General features: G+C 42.9%; 1 protein-coding gene across 12 annotated transcripts in view; it reads left to right on the top strand.

The window, feature by feature from the left end:
• The window catches only part of XRRA1 (X-ray radiation resistance associated 1), a 69,030-nt gene that overhangs the window by 7,385 nt on the left and 35,842 nt on the right, over nucleotides 1-25,803 (top strand). For 3 of the 12 annotated variants that reach the window (XM_061150319.1, XM_061150310.1, XM_061150258.1), the window contains exons 1-3: nucleotides 12,779-13,686; nucleotides 16,985-17,082; nucleotides 23,518-23,651. In XM_061150319.1, coding sequence (XP_061006302.1) covers nucleotides 23,609-23,651 — 43 coding nt within the window. In that variant the 5' untranslated portion in view covers nucleotides 12,779-13,686; nucleotides 16,985-17,082; nucleotides 23,518-23,608. Of the gene's footprint in view, nucleotides 1-769; nucleotides 848-2,173; nucleotides 2,272-8,231; nucleotides 8,417-12,259; nucleotides 12,332-12,778; nucleotides 13,687-16,984; nucleotides 17,094-23,517; nucleotides 23,652-25,803 lie in introns of those variants that run through there. The other 9 variants (XM_061150244.1, XM_061150215.1, XM_061150282.1 and 6 more) reach the window with 7 other exon arrangements.

The raw sequence follows: 25,803 nt of genomic DNA, 5'->3' as shown, positions 1-25,803 counted from the left end.
CTCTCACATCCATACATGACCACTGGAAAAGCCATAGCCTTGACTAGACAGACCTTTGTTGGAAAGTAATGTCTCTTCTTTTTAATATGCTGTCTGGCTTGGTCATAACTTTCCTTCCAAGGAGTAAGCATCTTTTAATGGCTGCAATCACCTTCTGCAGTGATTTTGGAGCCCCCAAAAATAAAGTGTGACACTGTTTCCACTGTTTCCCCATCTATTTGCCATGAAGTGATGGGACCAGATGCCATGATCTTAGTTTTCTGAATGTTGGGCTTTAAGCCAACTTTCTCACTCTCCTCCTCCACTTTCATCAAGAGGGTTTTTAGTTCCTCTTTACTTTCTGCCTTAAGGGTGGTGTCATCTGCATATCTGAGGTTATTGATATTTCTCCCGGCAATCTTGATTCCAGCTTGTGCTTCTTCCAGCCCAGCGTGTCTCATGATGTACTCTGCGTATGTTAAATAAGCAGGGTGCCGATATACAGCCTTGACGTACTCCTTTTCCTTTTGGAGCTAGTCTGTTGTTCCATGTCCAGTTCTAACTGTTGCTTCCTGACCTGCATATAGGTTTCTCAAGAGGCAGGTCAGGTGGTCTGGTATTCCCATCTCTTGAAGAATTTTCCACAGTTTATTGTGATCCACACAGTCAAAGGCTTTGGCATAGTCAATGAAGCAGAAGTAGATATTTTTCTGGAACTCCCTTGCTTTTTCGATGATCCAGTGGATGTTGGCAATTTGATCTCTGGTTCCCCTGCCTTTTCTAAAACCAGCTTGAACATCTGGAAGTTCACGGTTCACATATTGCTGAAGCCTGGCTTGGAGAATTTTGAGCTTTGCTTTACTAGCAGGTGAGTTGAGTGCAATTGTGTGGTAGTTTGAGCATTCTTTGGGATTACCTTTCTTTGGGATTGGAGTGAAAACTGACCTTTTCCAGTCCTGTGGCCACTGATGAGTTTTCCAAATTTGCTGGCTGAGTTTTCCAAATATGCATTCATTCCATAGGTGGAGCCTATCATGTGCCAGCTGTTAGATGCTGTGAGTGAAGAGATGAACACCATAGATGCTGTCCTTCCTCAGAGCCTAATTAGGGAGATTAGAAATATGCATAAAAAAACTCTGGGCCTTGGGAGGACCCCTGTATCCTTCATTTGACTCACATTTGTTTACTGAGTGTTTCCTGTGAGCTAGAGGAGTAGAGGAGTAGAAGAGAGATAGTGAATTGGACATGTTTCGAGACTTTCAGGTTCAGAGACCATTGAAAGAGTCCCTTCATGATTGTTAGTAATCTCACGAGGTAGAAGGGGTTCCAACCACAAAAGATGTACAGAAGAAACACGTCAGAGTTTAGCTAAAGCAGCAGTTATTTCCCTCTGAAAGTTTCAGTGAAGGTATTCTGGAAGGGATGGCGTCTGGATTGGGTCTAGAAAGAAGCTTTTTTTTTTTTTTTTTCTATATTGCCTCATTTAATTCTTAGAACAGTTCTCTGAGGCACAGGTTTAATCCTCATTTTATATTGAGAAATCTGAGGCACAAAGAGGTAAAGTGATTTTCCCAGGATCACTCAGCTCAGTGGTAGAAACTAGCCTCAAACTTAAGTCCCTGTATGTAAAATTGTTGCCCCCTTCTACTGCACCCATCTCATTGTCATATTTGTCTCTTCTGGGAAACATTTTCTGTGGACACCTGATCCCAGCTCTCTACTCTGCTCCTCCCATGGACTGAATCTTCCCAGACCCTCCTTCTTAGGGTCCTACCTTCTTGCCAGGCTCTCCTTTCCCCTGGCCAGGGGCTTACAGATTCCCAAACCTCTGCTACCCTAAATGTCTAAAGCTATCCCAAAGCAGGTTTAGGAATTACTGGATCCCTTTAAAGAAAAATCTTAAGTCTATAAGAGCTCAAGGTTTAAAAAATTTAGATCTTCTATTAGAAATTTCTTTTCCTGAAGGAAGTGGCATTGGAGCCTAGTCTTAGAGCATGAGATCAGCAAGATGAACAGGATGGAAGAGCTTTTTGGGGCCAAAGGAACACTAAGAACAGAGGCATGGACCTGTAGGGCCTCAGAGAGAGGGTGTGTGTTGGGGGTGGTCCTGGTGGGCTCATAGGCTGTATCGGGGTGAGAGTGGCCCTGCCCCTCCTCACTCCTCACTTCCTTGTTTTCCTTGCTTGGCTCTCAGGGTCATGGCCTCCACAGGACTCTACAAGCTGGATGATGGGAAGCCTCACCTGAGCAACTGCTTTCCAGCCAAAAACGTGCTTCGGACGCCAGAGGAAGGTCAGGTGACTTCTCAAATCAGAACCTTTGCCTCACACCCAGCACCTGCTTCAGAATGTCTCTAACACCCATGTCTTCCTCTTCAACCCATTCACTAATGTTCCCTGCCCCATCCTATCCCTTCCCTTCTAATCCATCTTCCCCCCAGCAGCCTCAGGGAGTCTAATTTTTTTTTATCCTATTTATGTATGTATTGGGGCTTACCAGATGGCTCAAACAGTAAAGAATCTGCCTGCAATGTGGGAGACCTGGGTTCGATCCCTGGGTTGGGAAGATCCCCTGGAGAAGGGCATGGCAACCCACTCCAGTATTCTTGCCTGGAGAACTCCATGGACAGAGCCTGGCGGGCTACAGTCCATGGGCTCGCAAAGAGTCTGACATGACTGAGCAACTAACACTTTCATGTATCTGTTTAAAATGTCTTATTTTTATACAGTTTTTCAAGATTACTGTTCATTTACAGTTATTACAAGATATTGGCAGTATTCCCCATGTTGTACAATACATCCTTGAACCTAACTTACACCCAGTAGTTTGTATCTCCCACCCCTACATTGCCCCTCCATCCCTCTTCTCCGCTTGGAACCACTAGTTTGTTCTCTGTGTCTGTGAGTCTGCTTCTTCAATTTTTTTATTCATTAATTTGTTGTATTCTTTAGATTCTACCTATAAGCAATATCTTATATGGGCAGTTTTTCTCTTTCTCTGTCTGACTTATTTCACTTAGTATAATGCCCTCAAGGTCCATCCATGTTGTTGCAAATGGCAAAGTTTCTTTTTAATGGTTAAGTAGTACCCCACTGTATATATGTCCCACAGATTTTATCTGTTCATCTGTTGATGGGTGCCTAGGTCACTTCCATGTCTTGGCTGCTGCAAATAATGCTGCTTTGAACACTGGGGTATGTTTTTGAATTAGTAACTTTGTTTTTATTAATTGATTTTTTAAAATTATTTGTTTTAAATAATTTTTAAATTATTTTGAATAATTAAATGTTTTAATTTTTTGTTTTAAATTATTGTTAAATTATTTTTGGCTGTGCTGGGTCTTTGTTGTTGCTGGACTTTTCTCTGGTTGCAGTGAGTAGCGGCTACTCTTTGTTGTAGTGTGTGAGCTTCTCATTGCAGCAGCTTCTCTTGTCATGGAGCACAAGCTCTAGGGCATGTGGGCTTCAGTAGCTGCAGCGCATGGGCTCAATAGTTGTGGTTCCCAGGCTCTAGAACACAGACTCAATAGTTATGGCGCACGGGCTTAGTTGCTTCGTGGCATGTGGGATCCTCCCAGACCAGGGATCGAACTTTGTCTCCTGCACTAAGAGGTAGATTCTTTACCACTGAGCTACCAAGGACACCCAGTGACTTTTTTTTGTTTTGTTTTGGATATATACCCAGGAGAGGAATTTCTGCATCATATGGTCTTGCTATTTTTAATTTTTTGAGGAACCTCCATAATGTTTTCCGCTGTGGCCGCACCGATTTCCATGCCCACTAACAGTGTACACAGGTTCTCAGGGAACCTTCTAATGTACGCCACAGTGTTCTCTTCTGTTTGGTGACTTCTCACTGCTGTTCCTTTGCCTTTCTGCTCTACCCCATTCTTTGATTTATGCCCTGTTTCATAGTGTTCTATTTTCACATAGCTTTTTTAAAAATATTGTTTATGTTTTAATTGAAGGATAATTGCTTTACAGAATTTTGTTGTTTTCTGTCAAACCTCAACATGAATCAACCACAGGGACACATATATCCCCTCCCTTTTGAACCTCCCTCCCACCTCCCTCCCCATCCCACCCCTCTAGGCTGACACAAGCCTGTGTTTGAGTTTCCTGAGACATGCAGCAAATTCTCGTTGGCTGTCTATTTTACATATGGTAATGTAAGTTTCCATTTACTCTCTCCATACATCTCACCCTCTCCTCCCCTCTCCCCATGTCCATGAGTCTATTATCTATTCACGTAGTTTTTTACCATTTGCCTGGAATGTTCCAGCCCTCGTTCCAGTTGTCCAGGCTTCTCCCATCCCACAGGCTCAGCTCATCTCCCACATCTTCCAATAAGCTGTGTCCCGCTCCTCCAGCTGTCAGTGCCCATCCTGTCTTGTGAGCCATCTTCCTTTCTGTGTTTCTTGTTTGACGTATAGTCATATTCTGCCTAACTCTTAAATAAAGTGGCTTAAACTTGACTCTGCTAAATAGTTTTTCAAGCATTTATCTAATTAAAGACTCCTTTGGGGCAGGGACCCCTCCTAATGCTGAGCAGAGTCCTATACATGGAACACTGCTGAGAAGTGTGGTTTCACTGGATTGGATTTGTTGCTTTGAAAGTGTCGAGCAAGGGAAAAGTACCACTAGCTTACCCTGAATGGAGTGGCTTGCTGGTCACTCTCTACATGGAATAGTGGAAGAACCTTCTCCTTCAGCTTGTCCTTCCCTCTTCTCTTGAGTGATTTTACTTTTCACATAGGACCTTCTTTGGCCACCTAGTTATTTAAAACCCTCCTGTGGAGCTGTCAGTAAGAACTCATGATTTCACGCCCACACTCCCTCACACACACATAGATGGACAGAGAAATAAATATAGCTGTCTATATCTTCATGTGTTAGTATACATATGTATATTTCCTGGCCCGTGGAGGGCAATAATACTTCAGTTGCAAAGGAATGCTTGGCACCTCAGTGTTGGTTTCTAAATACCATTCTCCAATAAAAGAAGCCAGGGCTTCTCAGGCAAAAAGTTGTTTCTAGGGCTAAGTCGGGAGCCCTAGAAACTTTGAGCCAGAAAATAAAGCAGTGCTCAGAAAAATGATGGGGGCAATTTGAAAGGACATAGGTGCCAACCTGAGGGAATGCCCAGTGGGCAAAGCTGCAACAGTATGAGCAGCAAAATAAATAAAGGTAAAATTGGGTTGTAATCTGTAGAATAAGTTTTGATTTGTAGTCATGATCTCATATGATATAACTAAACTCTGATTACTTAAATAAGTGAACAGAGAAGAGCAGCTCTTCCTTACATAGAATTCTATTTAATAAAGGTAGAAGAAATGAAGGAAATAGAAAATTACTATCAAAACATCACAATAATAATTTTTACAGGCAAGAAGCTCTACAGTGTTCTTTGGAGAAATAGAACCAGTAGAGTATGTGTGTGTATGTCTTTCTGTATGTATATCCTGCAGGTTTTGTTTTCATGTACATATATGTGTGTATATATGTGGACAAACACACGTAGATAAATTATATATTTCAAGGAATTGGTTTATGAAATGTGGAGGCTGGCAAGTCTGAAATCTGTAAGACAGGCAGGCTGAAAACTCAGGGAAGAGCTCATGCTGCAATCTTAAGGCAAAATTTCTTATTTCTTTGGGAAGCCTGTTTTTTTGCTTTTAAGGTCTCTTAGGTGAATGGGTAAGGCCCACTCATTATCCGTGGATTGTTTCAGGTACTTAAAGTCAACTGGTTGTCAGAAACACCTAGATTAGTATTTGCTTGACTAACTGCTTACCATAGCTCAGCCAAGTTGACACATAAAATTAACCATCATAAATGCTAGAATTCATGGGTTAAAGTATGATGAAAAACAGGTTATTTGTATAACATCTTGAGCTGTCTTTATTAATTTCAAAGGGACTTCTTAGTAGAGTAACTAAGCTGACACCACCTTGGCTGAGTGATCAAAATGAACGTCACCAGTAATAAGACATAATTGGCATCATGTGTGCTCTGATATGTTGTGCTGAGGAGGGCACAGCACCACTTCTTGCCAAACTACAAGGCCTTTAGTCTAAATTATAGGGGAAAAAATCAAACAAACTCAAATTGAGAGACATTTTATAAAGTAATTGACTACTGATTAGTACTCTTCAAAAGTATCAGGATCACACAAGAAAAATAAAGACTGCAGAACTGTCATGGATTAGGGGAGACTAAGGTGATGTGACAGCTAAATGAAATGTGAGATCTTGGATAGGACCCTGGAACAGAAAGAGAACATTAGTGAGAAAACGGACGAAAATCAAATAAAGGCTGTAGATTAATTACTGATATTATGCCATTGTTAATTTCTTGGCTTCAGCCATTGTATTATGATTATATACGATGTTAACATTAGGGAAACTGGGTGAAGGCTGTACAGGAACTCTGTGTTATTTTTACAGTTTTTCTGGAAGTCTAAAATTATCTCAAAATGAAAATTTACAGGTGGGGGGAACCTTCCTATAGACAAATACTCTTCCTGCTAAAAACCTCCCTCATTAAAACCTAAACTCCTTATTCTGGCCCTCAAGACCTTTCAGATTTGACTCTGCTGACCTCCTCAGCCTCATCTCTTTTCCTTCATGTCCATCTCCCGACACTCCAGGCCTTCCTTCCTGGGTGTGTTGGCAGTTTTGGCACCAGCTCAGGCTGGAGTGTTCAAGAGTTTGGACTGCTGGGATAGGACAAATGTCCATGTGCTAGATGAGGGCAGCCCTGGGAAATGAGTGCCCAGGCTGTTGGGCCCTGGGTGGGAATAGGAACCGGCTCACATCAGGCATAGGCAGAAGCGCATCCAAGGGCCAGGATTAGCAGCAATACTCAGGTGAGCCAAGGCAAGCCCCTGAGGCGGGGGAGTGGGCTATGTGGCAGTGAGACGGTGTTTAGAGGCCCCAAGCTGGTCCCCGCAGCTCTGTGCTGTTCTTTGCAGTTCCAACCTTTCATGCCTCTGAGTACTTCTTGTGCCCTTTTCTCTGCCCAGGCTGCTTGGTTTTTCCCTCTTCACCTGGTCAGCTTTCAATATACAAGACTCAGCTCATCCCCGAGGCTGGTAGCTCCCCACTCTGGGCTTCACAGCACTCTTTACATTTACTGAGCACCTTTGAGTCCTCAGTCATATTCTTCTCCATAGCCCCAACTCCTGCCACAAACTCAGTGCTCAGAAAAGGTCCAAATGAATGATTGTGGGTGGGGGCTGTGGCTCAGGGTCCATTCAGCCACACTCAGTGCGGTAAGCTCTGTGTAGGCCTTAGGACCATCGAGATGAATGAATCAGAGCCTGTATTCTCTTGCCCTCTAGAGGGCAAGACAGACGATAAACAAGTGAACAATGATAGATATTGAACAATGAAGAGTGAACAATGAACAGTATCTGTCCATAGGAAAGTTTATCCCCACCTGTAAATTTTCATTTTGAGATAATTTTAGACTTCTAGAAAAGCTGTAACAATAAAACAGAGTTCCTGTACAGCTTTCACCCAGTTTCCCTAATGTTAAATGAATAAACTACTGATGAAGGAGAGAACAGATTCTAGAATGTTGTCACGATTTTTATTGGATAGGCTTACTAGTGAACCTCATATTTTCTTTACTTGTGTACAATTTCTAGTTCTTTGTACAGTAGACATGTATTATTGAGTCTTTTAAAAATGCCAGCTGTCCTTTGATTTTTTTTTATCCTGAGCTCCTAACATGACCTTAACAACAGAATTGAGGGTAAGGTCCAGGAAGATGGAACCCATTGAGTTGGTGTCACACAATGGACTTTACCCAAGAGATAACAAATGGTGCAGTAACTAGCTGGCCCAGGAAAAAAGGATCAGCTTAACTGAGGCTACTCACAGAAGACTTCACAGAATAGGAAATACTTTATCTGTAATCAATGAAGGAACCGTTAAGAGTTCGAAGGCAAAAATGTGGAGGAAAGAACTGGGCAAGTCATTCTATACTTTTGAGTCTTTGCCTTTTTGTCTGTAAAACGGGGGCAGTAGCATGTTTCATTGGGTTTGGAGGCCAATTAAATAAGACAGGTATATAGATGTTCCCCTGCCCCCCACAACCCCAGTTGTAGCACAGTATCTGGTGCATATTAGGTAATGAGGAGCTAATTTTCATTTTTGCGTTAAAGATAAACATTCTGGAAGGGCACTAGTTTTGGCTTTGAAGGAGTTTACTGCTGTTCTCATCTTTTCACTGTTCTCATCTTTTCAGCAGGTCGAGGACACTGGCTAGTGGCTCGGAAAGGTAGCCTCAAGAAGAAGCCCAAGAATGCGACTGAGACAACAGCTGAAGGTCAGAAAGGCCAGAAGGTTTCTTTTGAGGTTGGAGGGAAGAAAGGTTCTCGACAGGAAAACCGAGCAGACACTCCTGGACACGTGTTGGACCAGGCTTTTCTGGTGAGAGTCAATGCATTCTGGAAGGGCTGGCAGCACCAGCTTGGTGGGGTTGGGAAGGGGGGTGCGGGTGGCAAGGACTTGCCCTGCTTCCCTCTGGTACAGTTACCTCCCATCCATCCCAAACTATTCGAATGGGCTTGGCAAATGGAGTCCAGCCAAGATGCTGAAGGGACCCGGAGCTTTCTTTATATGTAAAGTTTTCTTTACATCCACTTTATGAGATAGGTGTTATCATCCCTATTATATTGTTGCCATTGTGCAAATGAGAAAACTGAGGCCCCAAGAAGTAATGTGCCTTGGCCAAAGTTCCTCAGCTAGTAATTAGGACTCTAGTTTACCCTGGATTAGAACTACTCAGAATTAAAACTCTGGTATACTGACTGTAAAGCCTTTGCCTTTACATGTTATCAGGTAAAAAGTCTAAAAAGTCTTCATTGAGCCAGAGAGACAAGGCAGCAGGTCAGGGTAAACAGTAAATTTAAAAATCCTATTCCAGCACCCTGCTGGCTCAGTTGGTAAAGAAGCTGCCTGTAATACAGTAGACCTGGGTTTGATCCCTGGGGTGGGAAGATCCCCTGGAGAAAGGAATGGCAGCCCACTCCAGTATTCTTGCCTGGGAAATCCCATGGACAGAGGAGCCTATCAGGCTACAGTCCATGGGGTCACAAGAGTTGGATGCAACTTAGCAACTAAACCACCACGACTGTTCCAGCACATAATAGGGTGTAAAGGCTTCTACTCTGCTCTGGGGAGACTTTCTAGGAGCAGGGGACTAGGGAGCCTCACATACCACCACCTTTGTCCTTGAGGTTTAGTGTCTGACTGAAAGCCAAGGATGCTGACTGGATATACCTAGTGTCTGGGTCAGGCTTTACAAAGAGGACTGGGCTGGTAATTTTTCATTTACTCTGTGCAATGCCTCAGTGGCTTTGCACAGAAAGACCTGTTTTGTAAACCAGTATTAATGTGCAGTCCGATGCTCATAGCTTCCCAAGAACTCCCTGGCAGCTTCCTTAGTTCCCAGACTCTGCTTGTGGTTCCCAAGAGAAAGGTTCCTGCACAGATCAATGTTGAAAGAGAGCTTTAAGGAGGCATCTCACCTCAAGGTGGGTAGCATAGGCTTTTTGCAGAATACTGTGGAGTTTCTTTGATGATTAGGTCCACTTCTCGTTAGGGATGAGAAAGATTGAAGCAGCAGTACTGGGAATGGGCGGGACCACTTCCCGTAGTGCTCTTCTTTTCCCCTTTATTTTCAGCATTTCAACATATCCACATTGAGATCACTTGTTACCCATGTTGCCACTTTGAAAAACAGAAGCGTCAAGGGTGCTTCTCAGAGCAATGGGAGTACCTACCCCCTATTGGCTAGGAATGTTTCACTGGCACTTCGTAATGCCCTACTGCACAGTCCCCTTACGCCAAGTCCCCAAAACACCTCTTCTCTAGTGTTTACTAAACTGTCTTAATAATGGCACTGCTGTCTACCCACTCACCAAACAGGGAACCTGGGGTTCTCCTCAACACGTGCTTCTCCCTCACTGCCCCCATCCCTGCTATTCCCCAGCTCTGGTATTTCTACTAGTTGTCAAATCTGTATTCTTATCCTCATCTGCACTGCCCCCACCCTAATCTGGGCCAACATCATCTTTTATAGTAGTAATTGAGTTCCTATGGTAATTAGAAACTTCCTAACTAGTTTGAACTAACTGGGATGCTTTTGTTTCACATAAAAAGAAGCCAGCAGCATGGTTCTGCTGCTGCTGCTAAGTCGCTGTCATGTCTGACTCTGTGCGACCCCATAGATGGCAGCCCACCAGGCTCTCCCATCCCTGGGATTCTCCAGGCAAGAACACTGGAGTGGGTTGCCATTTCCTTCTCCAATGCGTGAAAGTGAAAAGTGAAAGTGAAGTCGCTCAGTCGTGTCTTGACTCTTAGGGACCCCATGGACTGCAGTCTACCAGGCTCCTCCGTCCATGGGATTTTCCAGGCAAGAGTACCGGAGTGGGGTGCCATTGCCTTCTCCCAGGGTAGGTTAATTCACTGCCTCCAAGGCCCTGGTTCCTCCATCTTTCTGCGCTTATATTCTTGGCACATTAACTTGTCCTCTCAGGCTGACTGCCTTCATAATTCTGAGATGACTGCTGAAACTCTGGTCATCACATTTAAAGCATAACATCCAAAGGTAGAAAAGGGAACGTCACTGTCTTATATTGATTTTTAAATATAAGCAGCTTCCCAGAACTGGCCTCCTACTCCCAGCAGCCTGTGTCTCGTTGGCCAAACATGTATCACAAGTCCCAGCAGTCACTGTTTAGGGGACCATGACCACCATGCTTGGATTAGACAAAGTCAGGACTTAGCCTGTAGAGCTGGGGTTGAAGGATACATCTAGTTAGAGAAATGTGAATGATACTGGGTTCTTTCACAATGAGAAGAAGTGGCTCTAGAGAAATGAGCTGATAATATCTGGTATAGTGGTTTCTCTCCACCCTTTTCTTTCTTCTCATCTTCTATGTGTGTCAGATACAGCAGTTTTTGTAAAATTGCCATCAGCCCTCTGCCAAAAAACCTCTTGACAGCTTTCCATTGACTGTGGGCTAAAATCCACAATCCTTTGCAGAGCCACCATGAATCTGCATGATCTAATGAGGGTATCCATAACCTTACCTACCTGTTTTTCATCCTCTCAGAAACACCTTGCTTTCATTTGCCTGAATAGCATTCACAAACCCTACCACTCATGGGACCAACTCATACTTAGCACTTAAGGTATCGGCTGAAATATTCCTCAAATAGGTACTTCCTCACTTCTACACTAAGATAAGGATCTCCCGTTATTATCTCCCATGGCTTCTTGAATTTCTTCTTTAAAATACTTAACTGTATTTGTAAATACTTGCTTGCTCATTGGCTTCCATGCAGTTTTAAGCTTTATGAGGCATGAAATACTTCTGCTTTTCCTTTGTTGTCTTTTAAGTTCCCAGTTCCATGCCTAACCATAAAAGACACCATAACTTAATGATTAACTGAAAGAAGGAATGAGGTTTCGTTAAACAGAAATGGCAACTTCAAAGTTGAGATTTTTCTTCTACCTTTTAATTGTGAAGGACAATATATGGTAGTGCTAAGAGCGCAGTGTTTAGTGATTACAGATTTGGATTCAAATCATAGATCCATCACTTATTGGCTGTGAGACCTTAGGGAAGTCATTTTCTCTCTCTTAGCCTTATTTTTCTCATTTATGAAGAGATATATTCCCTTATGTTGAAGAGTTTAGTTAGGATTAGGAGAAAGTCCTTTTTTTTTTTGCCACACTGAGTGGCCTATGGGCTCTTTAGTTACACAGCCAGAGATCAAACCCTCACCCTTTGCATTGGAAGTACAGAGTCTTAATCACTGGATCATGAGGGAAGTCCCAGAAAAAGTTTCTTGATATATTTAGCATGACGCATGGCCCAAAGTAGTGCTTAGTATATAAATATTTGGTGAATAAATGAATGGATGAGCAAACACAAAAGTTATGACAAGTGTTTTGGTAATGCCCCAGAAATAAAGATTTTATTCTAAGAACCACATAGAGGAAGTGGAGCTCTGAAAAGACAGAGAATGAACAGAGAGGAATGCAGCCTCCTAAGAGCCCCATAAAGTCTATGTTTCCACCCCCATCTTACAGATGGGAAACAGAGATGGGAGAGCCAAGGAGGCAGCTTGATTCTGAGCAGCTCCAAAGCCTGTTCTTCCACTGTACCAGGCTGTCCTCCTCACCAGGGAGTCATTTGTTGTCTTGGCCAATTATGAACTTTACTGGGGCCTTGAGTGCTGATTCTTTGTACTGTGTTGCAGCTGAAGCACCACTGTGTGAAGGATCCATCAGACCTCTGCAACGTTAACGTGAGTGGCCTGAAGTTCTCCAAGGTACGACTAGCCACCAGAGGTGTGACTGTGGTGAGCTGCACCTGAAGTGGCTCCTGTCTGTTTGACCATCATAACTTCCAGAGTCTCTGGGAACTGGGAATCTGAGCATAGGAAGGAGGAGAGTCACACAGGGACTCACTGGGTGGAAACAACATTCACAGACACTGTCTTTTGCTATAGATTTGGTATTGCCATTATCCCATGTGAGGTGAGTTAAAGGAAATAAATAACCTTTTGGAAGTGGTTTGAATGTGCATAGAATTTTATTGGGGTATGATTCATTGTGTACAGAGAGTTCTCATCAGAAGAGCCTACAGGAGAAATTTCTCTCAGGTTTCAGTGCCAGGAATGGTACTGGTTCTCCCAAGATGCTGATAACTGGGTTTTTTTTTTTTTTTTTCTTTTTTTGGCCATGGCATGTTGGATCTTCCCTGAGCAGCTATTGAACCCGTGCCCCCTGCATTGGAAGGGTGGAGTTTTAATCACTTGACTTCCAGGGAAGTCTTGATTTGTTCTTAACTCACAGAATCTGTGACTTATATAATGAGTCATGTTTCTTTCCTTTCACTGGCTAATGGGTAGCTTGGTGCTAGATTTGTGGCCTGCCATCCCCAGTATATATATTATAGCACATATTTTTGATTTGTAGGCCTTCCATGGCATATAAAGAGAGATTGCTTGTAGAATGCCACACAGAAATTAAAATGTATCAACGTAAGTAAATCTCAAAAGATCTGTGTATCTCAACACAAGTGAATCTCAAACATGTGGTGTTGAATGAAGAAGGCAGGTTGCAGAATGGTATCTACAGCATGATGGCACTTAATATAAAATTTTAAAACATGTAAATAATACTATATATGGCTTGTGGATACACATACATGTAATGCTAGTACTAAAGAGATGTGGGATAATCACCAATTCAGGATAGCTGTTTTTTATGAGAGGGAGGGTATTGATATGTTGTGGGGGTATCAACTCTCTATAGTGTTTTATTTCTTTAAAGAAATTTGAACCAGAGACAGCATAATATTCAGATTTATTAAAGCTGGATAGTGGTTACACGGGCCTTCAGAGTAACATTCACCACACTTTGCTGACTATCTGAATTATTTCATAATAGGAAAAAAAAGAAGCAGAAAAGCCCTCCCTGCCTTCAGCAAGTAACTGCTCTTGTTCTTAACCCTTGAAGTCTTTCCTCCTTCTGACAGCAGCTCTGGAGCTTCAGCAAGGCCTCCAGGCAGGGGACTAATCTTGTGTTCTTTGAAATGCCCTTTCACAGGCTAAGGAAAAGGATTTCAAGCATTTTAATTCAGTGATTTACATCAATGCCTCAGAAAACCTGCTTCCTCTAGGTAAGTTTTCTTCCTGAAAACCACCTTCTGCTTCCTGGCTGCCAGTCTTTCATGTTAGAAGTTGCCTGTCTGTTCACCTGTAACGCCATACATCTTTCTTTTGGAGTGCAATGAGCTGGGTGTGGGAGAACTCACAGACCTGGATTCCAGCCCAGAGCCAGCACTACCTACGCAGAACACTTCTCTGTGAGCTGCCGCTTCTCTCTCTGTAAATGGAGATAATCCTCTTCCTTCCTTCCTCCCTAAGGCAGGATACTTTGTAGACTCAGACAGGATCAGTACAGTCAGCCCTCCATATCTATGTTTTCCACATTCATGGATTCAACCAAACAGGGATGGAAAAAATTTAGAAAAAATTCCAGAAAGTTCCAAAAAGTAAAATTTGAGTTTGCCATCCACTGGCAACTATTTACATAGCATTTATATTATATTTACAACCACTTACAGAACATGCTTCCTTGGAGGCTCAGTTGGTAAAGAATCTGCCTGCAATGCAGGAGACCTGGGTTCGATCCGTGGATTGAGAAGATGCCCTGGAGGAGGGCATGGCAACCCACTCCAGTATTCTTGCCTAGAGAACCCCCACGGACAGAGGAGCCTGGTGGGCTATGGTCCGTATGGAATCACAAAGAATCGGACATGACTGAGCGACGCAGCACAGCATAGAGCATTTACATTATGTTAGGTATTAGTAATCTAGAGATGATTTAACATATACAGGAGGCTGTGTGCAGGTTATATGTAGATACTGCATCATTTTATACAAGGCACTTGAGCTTCCACAGATTTCAGTGTCCTTGGTAGTGATGCAAGATGGAGGTGGAGGTTGGGGATTGGGGTAGGGGGTGTGTGTGTGGGGTGGGGATGGTCCTGGAACCAATCTCCTACCCATACCAAGGGACTGTATGTAAAAAGTTTTTAAGTCCCTGGGAACTGCTATGGGGGCTGTAAAGCCTTCTTGTTTATTTAGCGAATCCACAGCGACCCCTGCTGGGTGTCAGGACAGTATGACTGTTTGGCTTTTAGAAATCAGTGTGTCCAGTTTTCTGTTCTTCTGAGCTCAGTTCTAGCAGGATACGGTAAGTGCAACGATAGAAGGAATCAGAAATCAACTGGGCCATCAACTGGGCCTCGAGTGTCAGAAGATAACTTGTGAGAAAAGGAGTGTGTAAGCTGAGACCTAAAACACGAATAGGAGTGACTCAGAAATTGGAAGGTGAGAAGGCATTTCAGGCCAACAGAACAACAGACGGGGGGCAGCAGTGCCTGATCAGGGACCCTGAAGAAGCTTTGTAGGTGTATAAGAGATATAGGCAGGGGAGAATGGAGACTAGAAAGGTGGGCAAGGGTCCCCATATTATCAGGGGCACTGAGTGACATGGACTTAACTCTGCAGGCAAAAGAGAACCTTGGAAGACTTTGAAATAGAGACTCAGTAGTGGCTGTGAGAAGCATGGATTGTAAAATGGGAGCCTGGAAACCTGGAAGATGTTTGCATTTTTCCAGGAGAGGGGAGGTGAGGCCTCAACTGGGGCTGTGGCCGTAAGGGTAGAGGGGATTGAGAGAGACAGCACAAGAGAGGAGGTAGAAATAAGCCAGACGTGGTAACTAATGGGCTTGTAGAGAAAGAGAAGAACCAAGGGGATTTACTGAGACAGACAGCAGTATAGGAAAGGCAGGTTTAGGGAGAAATAGGATGAATTCAGTTTTGAATGCATTGAGTTTTGAAGGGTGTTTTTCAAGAAAGGAAACAATGTGGTCTCTCAGGAGCCTTGAGTTTGAAAATAAAGGCCAGCAGGCATATGGAAAGATGCTCAACCTCACTAGTAAATAAAATAGCATCCAAGAACTATTTTATGCCTATCAAATATTGACAGAAATGAGAAGGACTGATGACTGCCAGCACTGGTAGGGAAATGGGTACTCTCGTATTCAAGTGAAATAAATTGGTGCAACATCTCTGGAAGGTAGTTTGGCAGTGTCTCTTAACATAGTCTAGTAGTTCCACTCCCAAAAATTTATTCTACAGAAACAGACTTGAACAAGGATGTTCACTGGAAATACCCTGAAAGCACATGTTTCTATTTGACTCTCTAGAACATTCCAACTCACAAAATCAACGTAGGCCACACTTGACGCCAGGTTACTTAGAAGGCTCTGGGTAATTCCCCATGGATGCCAGCAGCACAGCATCAGCACGTCATGTTCATTGAAATCCTCAGTGCAGTTCCTGAGCAGTTCATGTAGCTGTTCAGGTAGCCATCCGCGAGCCACTCTTCGGCCACTCTCAATGGGTTGATGCCAGCACTCTGGCTTAGAAGGCTTCTTCACCACAGGAGCAAATAGATGTTGTAACACTCCATAGACAAGGCCCCCAGGGTTCCTGAAAAGGACAAGTCCAGTCATAGGAGTGCCCACACACAGAGAAGCCCAAAGTTATGGCACCCCCTTCAGATAGGTAATAGTTCATTTTTAGTTTCTTCTAGTCCAGATGTGACTTAACCAACCTGGGTCATTTTTACCACAGCAGTTTTGCTTAATAACACAGTGACTGTACCATTTTTTTTTCAAGTTACCAATGGAAGAGGGCTAGAAAGTTAACTCAAGGTCCAATTCTCAAGCAGAAGAGAAAGTGTTCTTAACCTTTTATTCAGATAATCTAGCCACTATCCCTAGGGGTATGGTTAAATAAAATAGGATATGTCTATACTGTAGAACATAATTCAGACATTATGCAGATCTATATGTTTTGACTTAGAACATCTTTAAATCATATTGTTAAGGGGGAAAAAAAAGCAAGTCACAATACAATGTGTGTAGTATGAGTCCCTTTTTGTAGAAAGAAATATGTGTGTGTGTGTTTCAGTATACACATAAAAAGTCGAGTATTATGCATGAAACTTTGAATAGTTATCTGTAGGTATTGAGATTAAAAGGAACTTTTATTTTTCTATTTTTTAAAAAAACTTTGGTGGAAATGTTTACTTTTATAATCAGAAATAATAAGGATCATTTTTTGAAATGGGCTTTGGCGTTAGATTCAGTTCTTGATCTTTCCATTTAGTAATTCTATTTCTAGCAAATCACTTAGCCTGGTTGAGCCTTGGGTTCTTCAGCAGTGGAATGGAAGTAGTAATCACTCTTTTTCAGAGTTGTTAGAGACTAAGAGTCCATGTAAGTAAAGCACTTTACATAATGCTGGGCCTAATCCAGTGGGAACCCAGTAAATGACCACTATTTTATCTGTCTCTTATGTCTTTTACAAGTTACAGTTTCCCTCTTTCTCCCCCTCCTTTAGAGGCATTTCACACGTTTCCAATCTTAAAGGAACTGGAGCTTGCATTTAACGGCATCAAAACAGTCTATGTGAAATACGGAGACTTTAAGTCCTTGGAAGTAAGTTGGAGGTAGGGAGTTTTTGGTGCCCACCTGTTTCCCTGTAAGGAATGGGTGTAAGGAGTCTACTGATCATAATTTTTGGGAAGGAGCTCTCTGGGCCTTTATAGCTACCTTGCTTCAGGTGGTCCTCTGGGGATGGTGATGGAGTTGGTGGTGATGATAAGGAATGGGTTGGTGGAGGTGATGGCAATTGGATGAGAATACATTATACCTGTGGCCATGGTGCATGGTCTTGGAAAACAAATGCCAAAGGAGTCTGTGCAGGAGAGTGAGTTTAAATAGAGTATTTTAGGACAGAGAATTTGAGGGGAGATCTGGATCCAGTGGGGGTTGAGGCATGGGGGTTAAGTGCTAGGCACAGCAGACTGGCCCAGCTGAATGAGAGGTGTTGTGAACTTATTCCCGAGGCCCACCCTGGTATGAATGAGCCAGACTGGTTCTAATGAGCTTGGATAAGGTTATGGGCCATAGGCTCAGGGATGAGTGTGAAATAAAATAGGGCCTATCTAAGTTCTATAGCAGACTCTTGACATCTGTATATCCACAGCTGTTTTGTATTTGAAAATATTTTTAAAAATTGCACTCCTTGGAAATCTTTCTCCTAGATTTCCCATAGTCATGCATCTTCTGTACATGTTCTCATACTTCAAGTTAATCACGTATCAGCATCTATGAAAACTTTAGGGTAATTTTGTTTCACAAAAAAGCAAAGCTTTTGTCACCACCTGAGAGTCTGCATGCACAGAGAGTAGAGAACAGCAGAGCTGAATTAAGGTGTGGGGCAGGCATCTGGCCAGGCTCACTCACTAAGTAACAGGCTCTTCCTCACATGTTTGCTTTCTAGAAAAGCTTCAGAGTCACACCTCAGCAAAATGTCTGCATGTTATGATCCTTGGGGTTTACCTCAAAGAACTGGTAACTTAAATTATTTAATGTGCAAACATCAAGAGACAGCCATTCTTCATAAAAACCTCATTTAACAGAGAAACCTTCCGCAAGAGTGCACTTTTAAGAGTTACATGCCAAAGTTTTAAGGCATTTTAACCACTTGGGATGGTGATCTTCCTGAAATGGATTATACGTCCTTGTATTTTTAAAACATGCTATACTGAATGTAATGGTACTTTTTCTCCACGGTTTCCAGTCATATTGAGGCTCACAGTGCTTTACTATGATTTCTGACAGGAGTAGTTCTCATACTTATCCAGGAAGTGAAGTTCTTGAAAGTCCAATAAAACAAGGAGAGAGAGAGAGAAAATGTACAACAACTCATGCAGCTTTGTGCTAGGTTAAAAAACATGTTATACCAGAGTTTATTATAGACAGAGGGAAACAGGTTCCAGAAACTGTAGAGATATAGGGAGCCACTTCTTTACCTACAGGCCTGGGAGCTTCTTACAGGTTTCCATTAATTTGTTATTTTGCTTTAAAAAAAGTAGTTATTGAGCTCCTGTATATTGTACATTGTTCAGGGACTCCTACATTCCTTACCCCAACCATTTCAAACTCCTACTTCAAGTGCCTGTGGGCCCACAGGGAGGGGATGTGACTACAGGCTCTGACCCTACAGCTGATTTACTGGTTGATCATTAATTGACTTTTTGGAGGCCCTGCCTCATAGTGTGATTGCAACTGATGAAGATTATTTATCCAGCAGACCAGTCCTGTCCAAGGGAATTTGTTTACATAAGAGAACAAAGTCAAGATTCAGAATGTTAATGAGAAGAGGAAATCTCCTGGTCAGTCATTTATTCCCCTTTCTCTGTGGTTTGCGAGGGCTCTCTAAGAAAAAGGATAAACCCGTCAGATAGCCTGAATTTGCAGCCAATAACAGTGAATACTTTGATGTGTAATGAAACTTGATGTGACTCAGCAGATGCAACATCCAAGTTAGGAATCTTCTCTCCTTTTTTGCCTGAAAGGCTGTCACCCAGAGTAGAACTCTTCAGGAGGCTGATTCATGTCAATGTATGGCAAAAACCACTACAATATTGTGAAGTAATTAGCCTCCAACTAATAAAAATAAATAAAAAAAAATAAATAAAAAGCAGAGACAAAAAAAAAGATAAAGAAAAACAGCTTTGTCATGATTTGATTCTCTGTACACAAGTCTGAAAAAGAGTCAACTGGAGAACTGCCTTAAAAGTCAGGACACCTTGTTTGTAGTCTTGGTCCACCACTGCTTTCCCCTAACCTCCTTGGCCAAATAATTTACCCTCTTGGTGGAACTTATGTCTCCCCCTCTGTAAATTCTGGACCAGCTGTGAAATTCTTTGCCCTGCAAGTTCTAAGACTGTTCATTTCTTTGAACTGTCCGTCCTTCCGTAGAAAGCAGATTTGGACCCAACATTAAATAGCCAAAACAGCCAGAGCAAGGATCAGCAAACTTTTTCTGTAAGAGGCCAGACAGTGACTATTTTAGGCTATGCAGCCCCTACGGTTGTAGCTAGTCATAACTGTCATAACGAGTCCACTCTGCTGTTGTAGAAGGAAAGCAGCTGTAGACAATATGTAAGCAAACGGACAGGGCTGTGTTCCCATAAAACTTTATGATGCTGAAATTTGAATTTTATTTAATTCTCATACAATGTTATATTAATGTGTTTTTTCCCCCAACCATTTAAAAACATACAAAACATTCTTAGCTCACAGGCCATACGAAACAGACAGCAGGCTGGCTATGGCTTACAGGCCTTCGTTTGCCTATTTCTGAGCTAGAACCCTGATGGAACAGCTCAGTGTGGTTGGAATGCAGTGAGACTCAGTAGAATATGGTGATAGATGAGCCCAGGAGGTAACAGAAAAAACCTTAGAGAGCCTTGGAAGCCTTTTTAAGGACTCTGACCCTTATCCTATGGATAGTAGGGATCCACTGAAGTATTTGGGGCTGAAGAGTAATAGGGTCCAAACTATATTTTATAAAAACCACTGTGGCATGGCTGTTGTATAAAGAATGGATTGGAAGGAACATGTGAGAAGTATTAAGGAGATAGAATCCATAGGCCTTGTTGACTGTCCATGTATGTGTATGGAGGAGAGAATTATCCCCATCTTTATCTGTTTACCCAAGCCAGATTTCCAGGTGTTCCTTCTTGAAATCTCTCTCTGTCCCTGCCAAGTGGGATAGCCCATTTGTGTGAATTCTCATTGGAATTTGCAGATGGTGGTATGAACTCGGCACTGCTTCAATGCTGGGCATCTTTCATGGCCTGTGCAGTCCAATCAAGCCCACTCTATACTATGGTCTCTAGTCATACCCAGACCATTTGCAGATCTCAGAATAAGCAAGGCTGCCTTCTGCCTCCTGACTTCTTTACATGCCACTTGCTGTGCTTTATAAAGTCTTTCTGTCCTTAACAATTTCAGTTCAGTTCAGTCACTCAGTCGTGTCTGACTCTTTGCTGCCCCGTGGACTGCAGCATGCCAGGCCTACCTGTCCATCACCAACTCCTGGAGCTTGCTCAAACTCATGTCCATCGAGTCGGTGATGCCATGCCACCATCTCATCCTCTGTCATCCCCTTCTCTTCCTGCCTTCAATCTTTCCCAGCATCGGGGTCTTTTCCAGTGAGTCAGTTCTATGCATCAGGTTAATACAGTCAGTACTTCACAAAGTATTGGAGTTTCAGGTTCAGCATCAGTCCTTCCAATGAATATTCAGAACTGATTTCCCTTAGGATTGACTGGTTTGATCTTCTTGCAGTTCAAGGGATTTTCAAGAGTCTTCTCCAACACCACAATTCAAAAGCATCAGTTCTTTGGCACTCAGCTTTGTTTTTAGTCCACCTTTCACATCGATACATGACTACTGGAAGAACCACAGCTTTGACTAGACAGACCTTTGTTGGCAAAGTAATGTCTCTGCTTTTTAATACACTGTCTAGGTTGGTCATAACTTTTCTTCCAAGGGGCAAGTGTCTTTTAATTTCATGGCTGCAGTCACCATCTGCAGTGATTTTGGAGGCCAAAAAAACAAAGTCTGTCACTGTTTCCATTGTTTCCCATCTGTTTGCTGTTTGCCATTAAGTGATGGGGCTGGATGCCATGAGCTTAGTTTTTTGAATGTTGAGTTTTAAGCCAACTTTTTCCACTCTCCTTTCACTTTCATCAAGAGGCTCTTTAGTTCTTCACTTTCTACCATAAGGATGGTATCATCTGTGTATCTGAGGTTATTGATATTTCTCCTGGCAATCTTGATTCCAGCTTGTGCTTCATCCAGCCTGGCAACTTGCATGATGTACTCTGCATATATGTTAAATAAGCAGGGTGACAGTATACAGCCTTGATGTACTCCTTTCCCGATTTGGAACCAGTCCCTCATTCCAAGTCCAGTTCTAACTGGTGCTTCTTGACCTGCATACAGATTTTTCAGGAGGCAGGTCAGGTGGTCTGGTATTCCCATCTCTTGAAGAATTTTCCACAGTTTGTTGTGATCCACACAGTCAAAGGCTTTGGTGTAGTCAATAAAGCAGAAGTAGATGTTTTTCTGGAACTCTCTTGCTTTTTTGATGATTCAACAATTTGGTGAATACCAGCTAGTCTCTGAGGACAGCCTGTGTCACCTGCTGTGTGAAGCCCGTCTGGAGCCCCTGGTAGAGGTCAAACATCTATGCTAGTAGCATTGCTACTTAACAGACACACATTATGTATCTAGCTGCCTGACTAGGCTATGAGCTCACACAGGGCATGGATTGGTTCACAGTAAGCCTTCAGTGTACAGGCCTTGAATGAAGGGATGGTGATGACCATGACAGGCATCATTAAGCATTTACTGTGTTCCAGGCTCTGCTAAAGGCTTTACCTACACAATTTCTCATAAAAACCCATTATTATTTCTGCTTTGTAGATAAGGAAGCTCAGCTTAAGTAATGTGTCCAATATCACAGTTAGTCAGGACTTAAAGCCAGGTCTACGGGGGGTATCAGTTAATTACTGCAGTGGAATCAAACCAAACCCAGCCCTCCTCCAACAGTGACCTACAGTCAGTTGTGTTTATGTGTGATTGACTGTGTTTCACTGAAGTGGTAGACTAGGAACCTTGCCCCTGCACCAGCTGTGTAAGATGCTGAAACTGACCCCATTCAGTAGGGGTCCGTGGGTGTGTGTGGGTGAATGTGTTACCAAGTACTGCTCGCCACACAACAGGCCAGTAAATCAAGAGGCAAGTTGTTGGGGCACTGAATAGTGAATTTATTCAGAAAGCCAGTAAACCGAGAAGATGGTGAACTGATGTCCCAAAGAGCCACCTTGCCTGAGTTAGAACTCAGGCTTCTTTTCTACTGAAAGAGGAAGGAATAAAGTCATACATTTCCTGGTTTAGTCAGCATCCTGAGGGGAAGTGTTAATTTCTTCCTTCCTGCAGTCATTCAGAGGTGGGCCTGTTCAGGAGTTTTCCTGTGAGCTAAACAGAGGAATTTTAGCTTACGGCTCATTACCTGGGAGGCAGGATTCCCAGAGATGGGCCATTACATATAATTTAATTTTATAGGTAACATCCCTTTAGTGATTAACGGGTAATAAAATTAAAAAAGTTCTTCCCTATTACAGAGAGGGAGGGAAGGGAGCAAAGAGCTAAAGTAGGTGTCTGGAGAGGCTCTTCCAGAAAGAAAACAAAGACTAGAGTGATACCATTTATCATAATTGCCTTTGTGTTTGCAGAGAGAAACTCAGTTTCCTGGCTGGCCCCCTAACCCAAGTCGACTACATCATGAATCTCGGTGGCTAGTTAGAATGTGCTTTATGATGAGGTGACAGTTGGAGTCATTGTCCTCATAAGCCAGTTCATTTCAGCTGCTTATTTTATGTGCACCTACTGTGCCAGGTCCTATGCTAGATTACAGGGACAAGGCGCTTCACCTCAGAGAGTTTATAGCCTAGTCTACCACTGTGCACCAGGACCTGCTCGCTTGGCACATCCATGTACCAAAATCTCTAGTTCTCAGACTTATATCCAGTTATCACAGTTACCTGGCTGACTATGAGAAATACCCTGGAAGCAGTCTAGATAAAGCACTCAAAGTCAGAGGAGGGAGAAAGTCCATCTAGCTGGGAATGAAAAAAGCTTTCAGAAGGAGGGAGCTTTTAAGCTGGCCTTTTAGGGCTTGGATTTTGTTACATAGAAAGAGGGCATCCCTGAGTGAAAAGCTCAAGCAAAGATCTCTGGGTGGGGTGGGGCAAGGAATAGAGAGGAGTCACTTTGGCTAGCACCACGGGATAAGCAAAAGCTTGCAGCATGGGATCAAAGGCTGGCAAATTGGTTGGGAAGTAACTCTTGTAGACCTTGAATGTTAATCCAGAGAGTCAGGAGGGTTTTAGTCTGTGGTTAATGGGCCCCCTGGAAAGTTAAAAAAAGTAGCCACCTCCCACCTCATGTATGAGCATGGTTGTCACGAGGAGTGCTTTTGTTTCTCCATCTTCTATCTTTGCACCATAGTTCCTGGACCTTTCCTTCAACAGCCTGACGGCGGAGGCCATCTGTGACCTGGGGATTCTGCCACATCTCCGTGTCCTGCTCCTCACAGGCAATGGCCTCACCTCTCTGCCACCCAGTTTGGCTGTCGCAGAACAGTAAGTCCCATATCCCAGAGTCTGTCCCGTGTGTTTCCTTCCTGAGTACAAGTATCCAAAGAAATAGTCCAAAACAGTTCTAAAGGGCTGTAAGGACAGACTGTGAGTGTTCAGAGCCGGGAGAATGCCACCTACTGAAGCTCCCAGTAAAGGTACCGGTGGAAGCAAGGCCCCAAGAGTTGGGGAGGCCTCAGCTAGGGAGTCCATACCCCTCCCCAGTAGGAAGTGACACGGGTATCTGCATGTCACTGTCCTTTCCTCTGATTGCTCATTCGTAAGTTGTGGCTATTGCTCTTCCCAGACTATTCCCCTTCATGAACCCTCTAAATAAGCTTTGCATATTTCCATTCTGCGCATTTGTTGAGGCCGTGCCTTCTGGCCAGAATGTACTGGCCCTTTCTCTCTTAATAATAGTAATACATGTGTAATGCTTACTATGTGTCAGATACTGTTCTGACACTCTTAATACATACTAACTCATTTAATCCTCACAACCCTGTGAGGTAAGTGTCCTGTTATCATCACCCTCATTTTATAGATGAGGAAATTGAGGCACCGGTAGATTAAATAACTCAACCAGAGTTACAAAGCCAAGTCGCAGAGGCAGAATTTGAACCAAGTCCATCTGACTCCAGAGAGCAGGCTTATGACCATTACTTTCTCTTCTTATGTTGCTTCTGTACATATTCCGAGGGCTACCTCAGACTGTCCTCTTTCCCTATCAGAAGCCTTTCTATCTTAACCATTTTAAATGTACTGTTCAACAACATTACGTACATTCACACTGTTGGGCAACCGTCACAACCATCCCACTCCAGAACTCTGTTCATCTTGCAGAAATGCCATCAACTTTGACTAATGGACATTATGCTTTTAAGAGGAATATCAGATAATTCCTTGGATTCCAAAGATATTCCTTTTTACCTTCAAGGTAGAGCAGCCATCATACCTACTTTTGATAATTGGTATCAGTCACCTGGCCAATATAATAAACCCCTCTTTTCCTGCCTGTTGGTTCAGTGGAATAAAGAACCCAAGAGGCCAGAAGTAAACTTAACTTCCAGTTAAGTCGAACTGTTTTTGTGTCCCCTGTAAAAGTATTCCTCCCAAGGAAACTCAGAGCTCTAACTTAGGAACTCAGAGCTGCAGGAATTAGAGGCAAACTGTAAGAGGAGCTGCTTTCATTTTCATTCATTCATTCCTAGGCCTTTATGATCCGGTGTGAGAAAAACAGAATCAGTTTTAGTTGTAGTTTAGGTGACACTCCATCCTGTAAGTCAGCATCCAACCTCGCAGTGGGTAGTCTCCTAGCTAGTGGAATAAATAAGTTGTCAGAAGACTGTTTTACAATTCTGTTAGGTCACCTACTTCTGTGTGATGGAGTACATGGCAAAAAATTAAACTCCATATCCTTGAGTCCGTTATTGTACTTCTTTGCCATGAAATGTGTTCCATGGTTAGAAGCAATGTTATGTGTACTATTGAAATAATGAATAAGACATTCTGTAACTCCACAGATTGTGATGCTTGGCAGAACACTGCAGTTAGGCAGGGAAAATCCATATCTCAAATACATACATATTTCAGTAAGGAAAAAAAAATCACTGCTCCTTTTATGAAAGTAAATGTCCACTCTAGTCATCTTTCTACTGGATGATTGACTAATCCTCCTAGAAATGGTGCCATGTTAGCAACTCAGCATTAGCCTCTGTTATTGGCAGGTTGGGTGTTCAACATGACTGGTAGCCAAATGAATTTTGTGGAGGGGAAATATGTAGCCTTCTTCCCTGCTGCCAAGGTCATTTTGCAAGTAGCAGGGTATCTAACTGACATTCATGGAATGGGTCATCTTGTTCACCTGATCATTGAGAGTCTTATCTGAAGTGGATAGTCTTTGGGAGAATTCACACGAGATACAAATAATTCTCATCCTGTATGCATGAGACAAGTGCTCGGGCCTGGTGCACTGGGAAGACTCAGAGGGATTGGGTAGAGAGGGAGGTGGGAGGGGGGATCGGGATGGGGAATACATGTAAATCCATGGCTGATTCATGTCAGTGTATGACAAAACCCACTACAATATTGTAAAGTAATTAGCCTCCAACTAATAAAAATAAATGAAAAAAAAACAACTCATCCTGTTCATTCTGAG

This window comes from Dama dama, chromosome 1 (genome assembly GCF_033118175.1).
Source record: "Dama dama isolate Ldn47 chromosome 1, ASM3311817v1, whole genome shotgun sequence".
Taxonomy (NCBI): Eukaryota; Metazoa; Chordata; class Mammalia; order Artiodactyla; family Cervidae; genus Dama; species Dama dama.
Note: the sequence above shows the minus strand (reverse complement) of the source record. Positions and strands in the feature narration are given on the sequence as shown.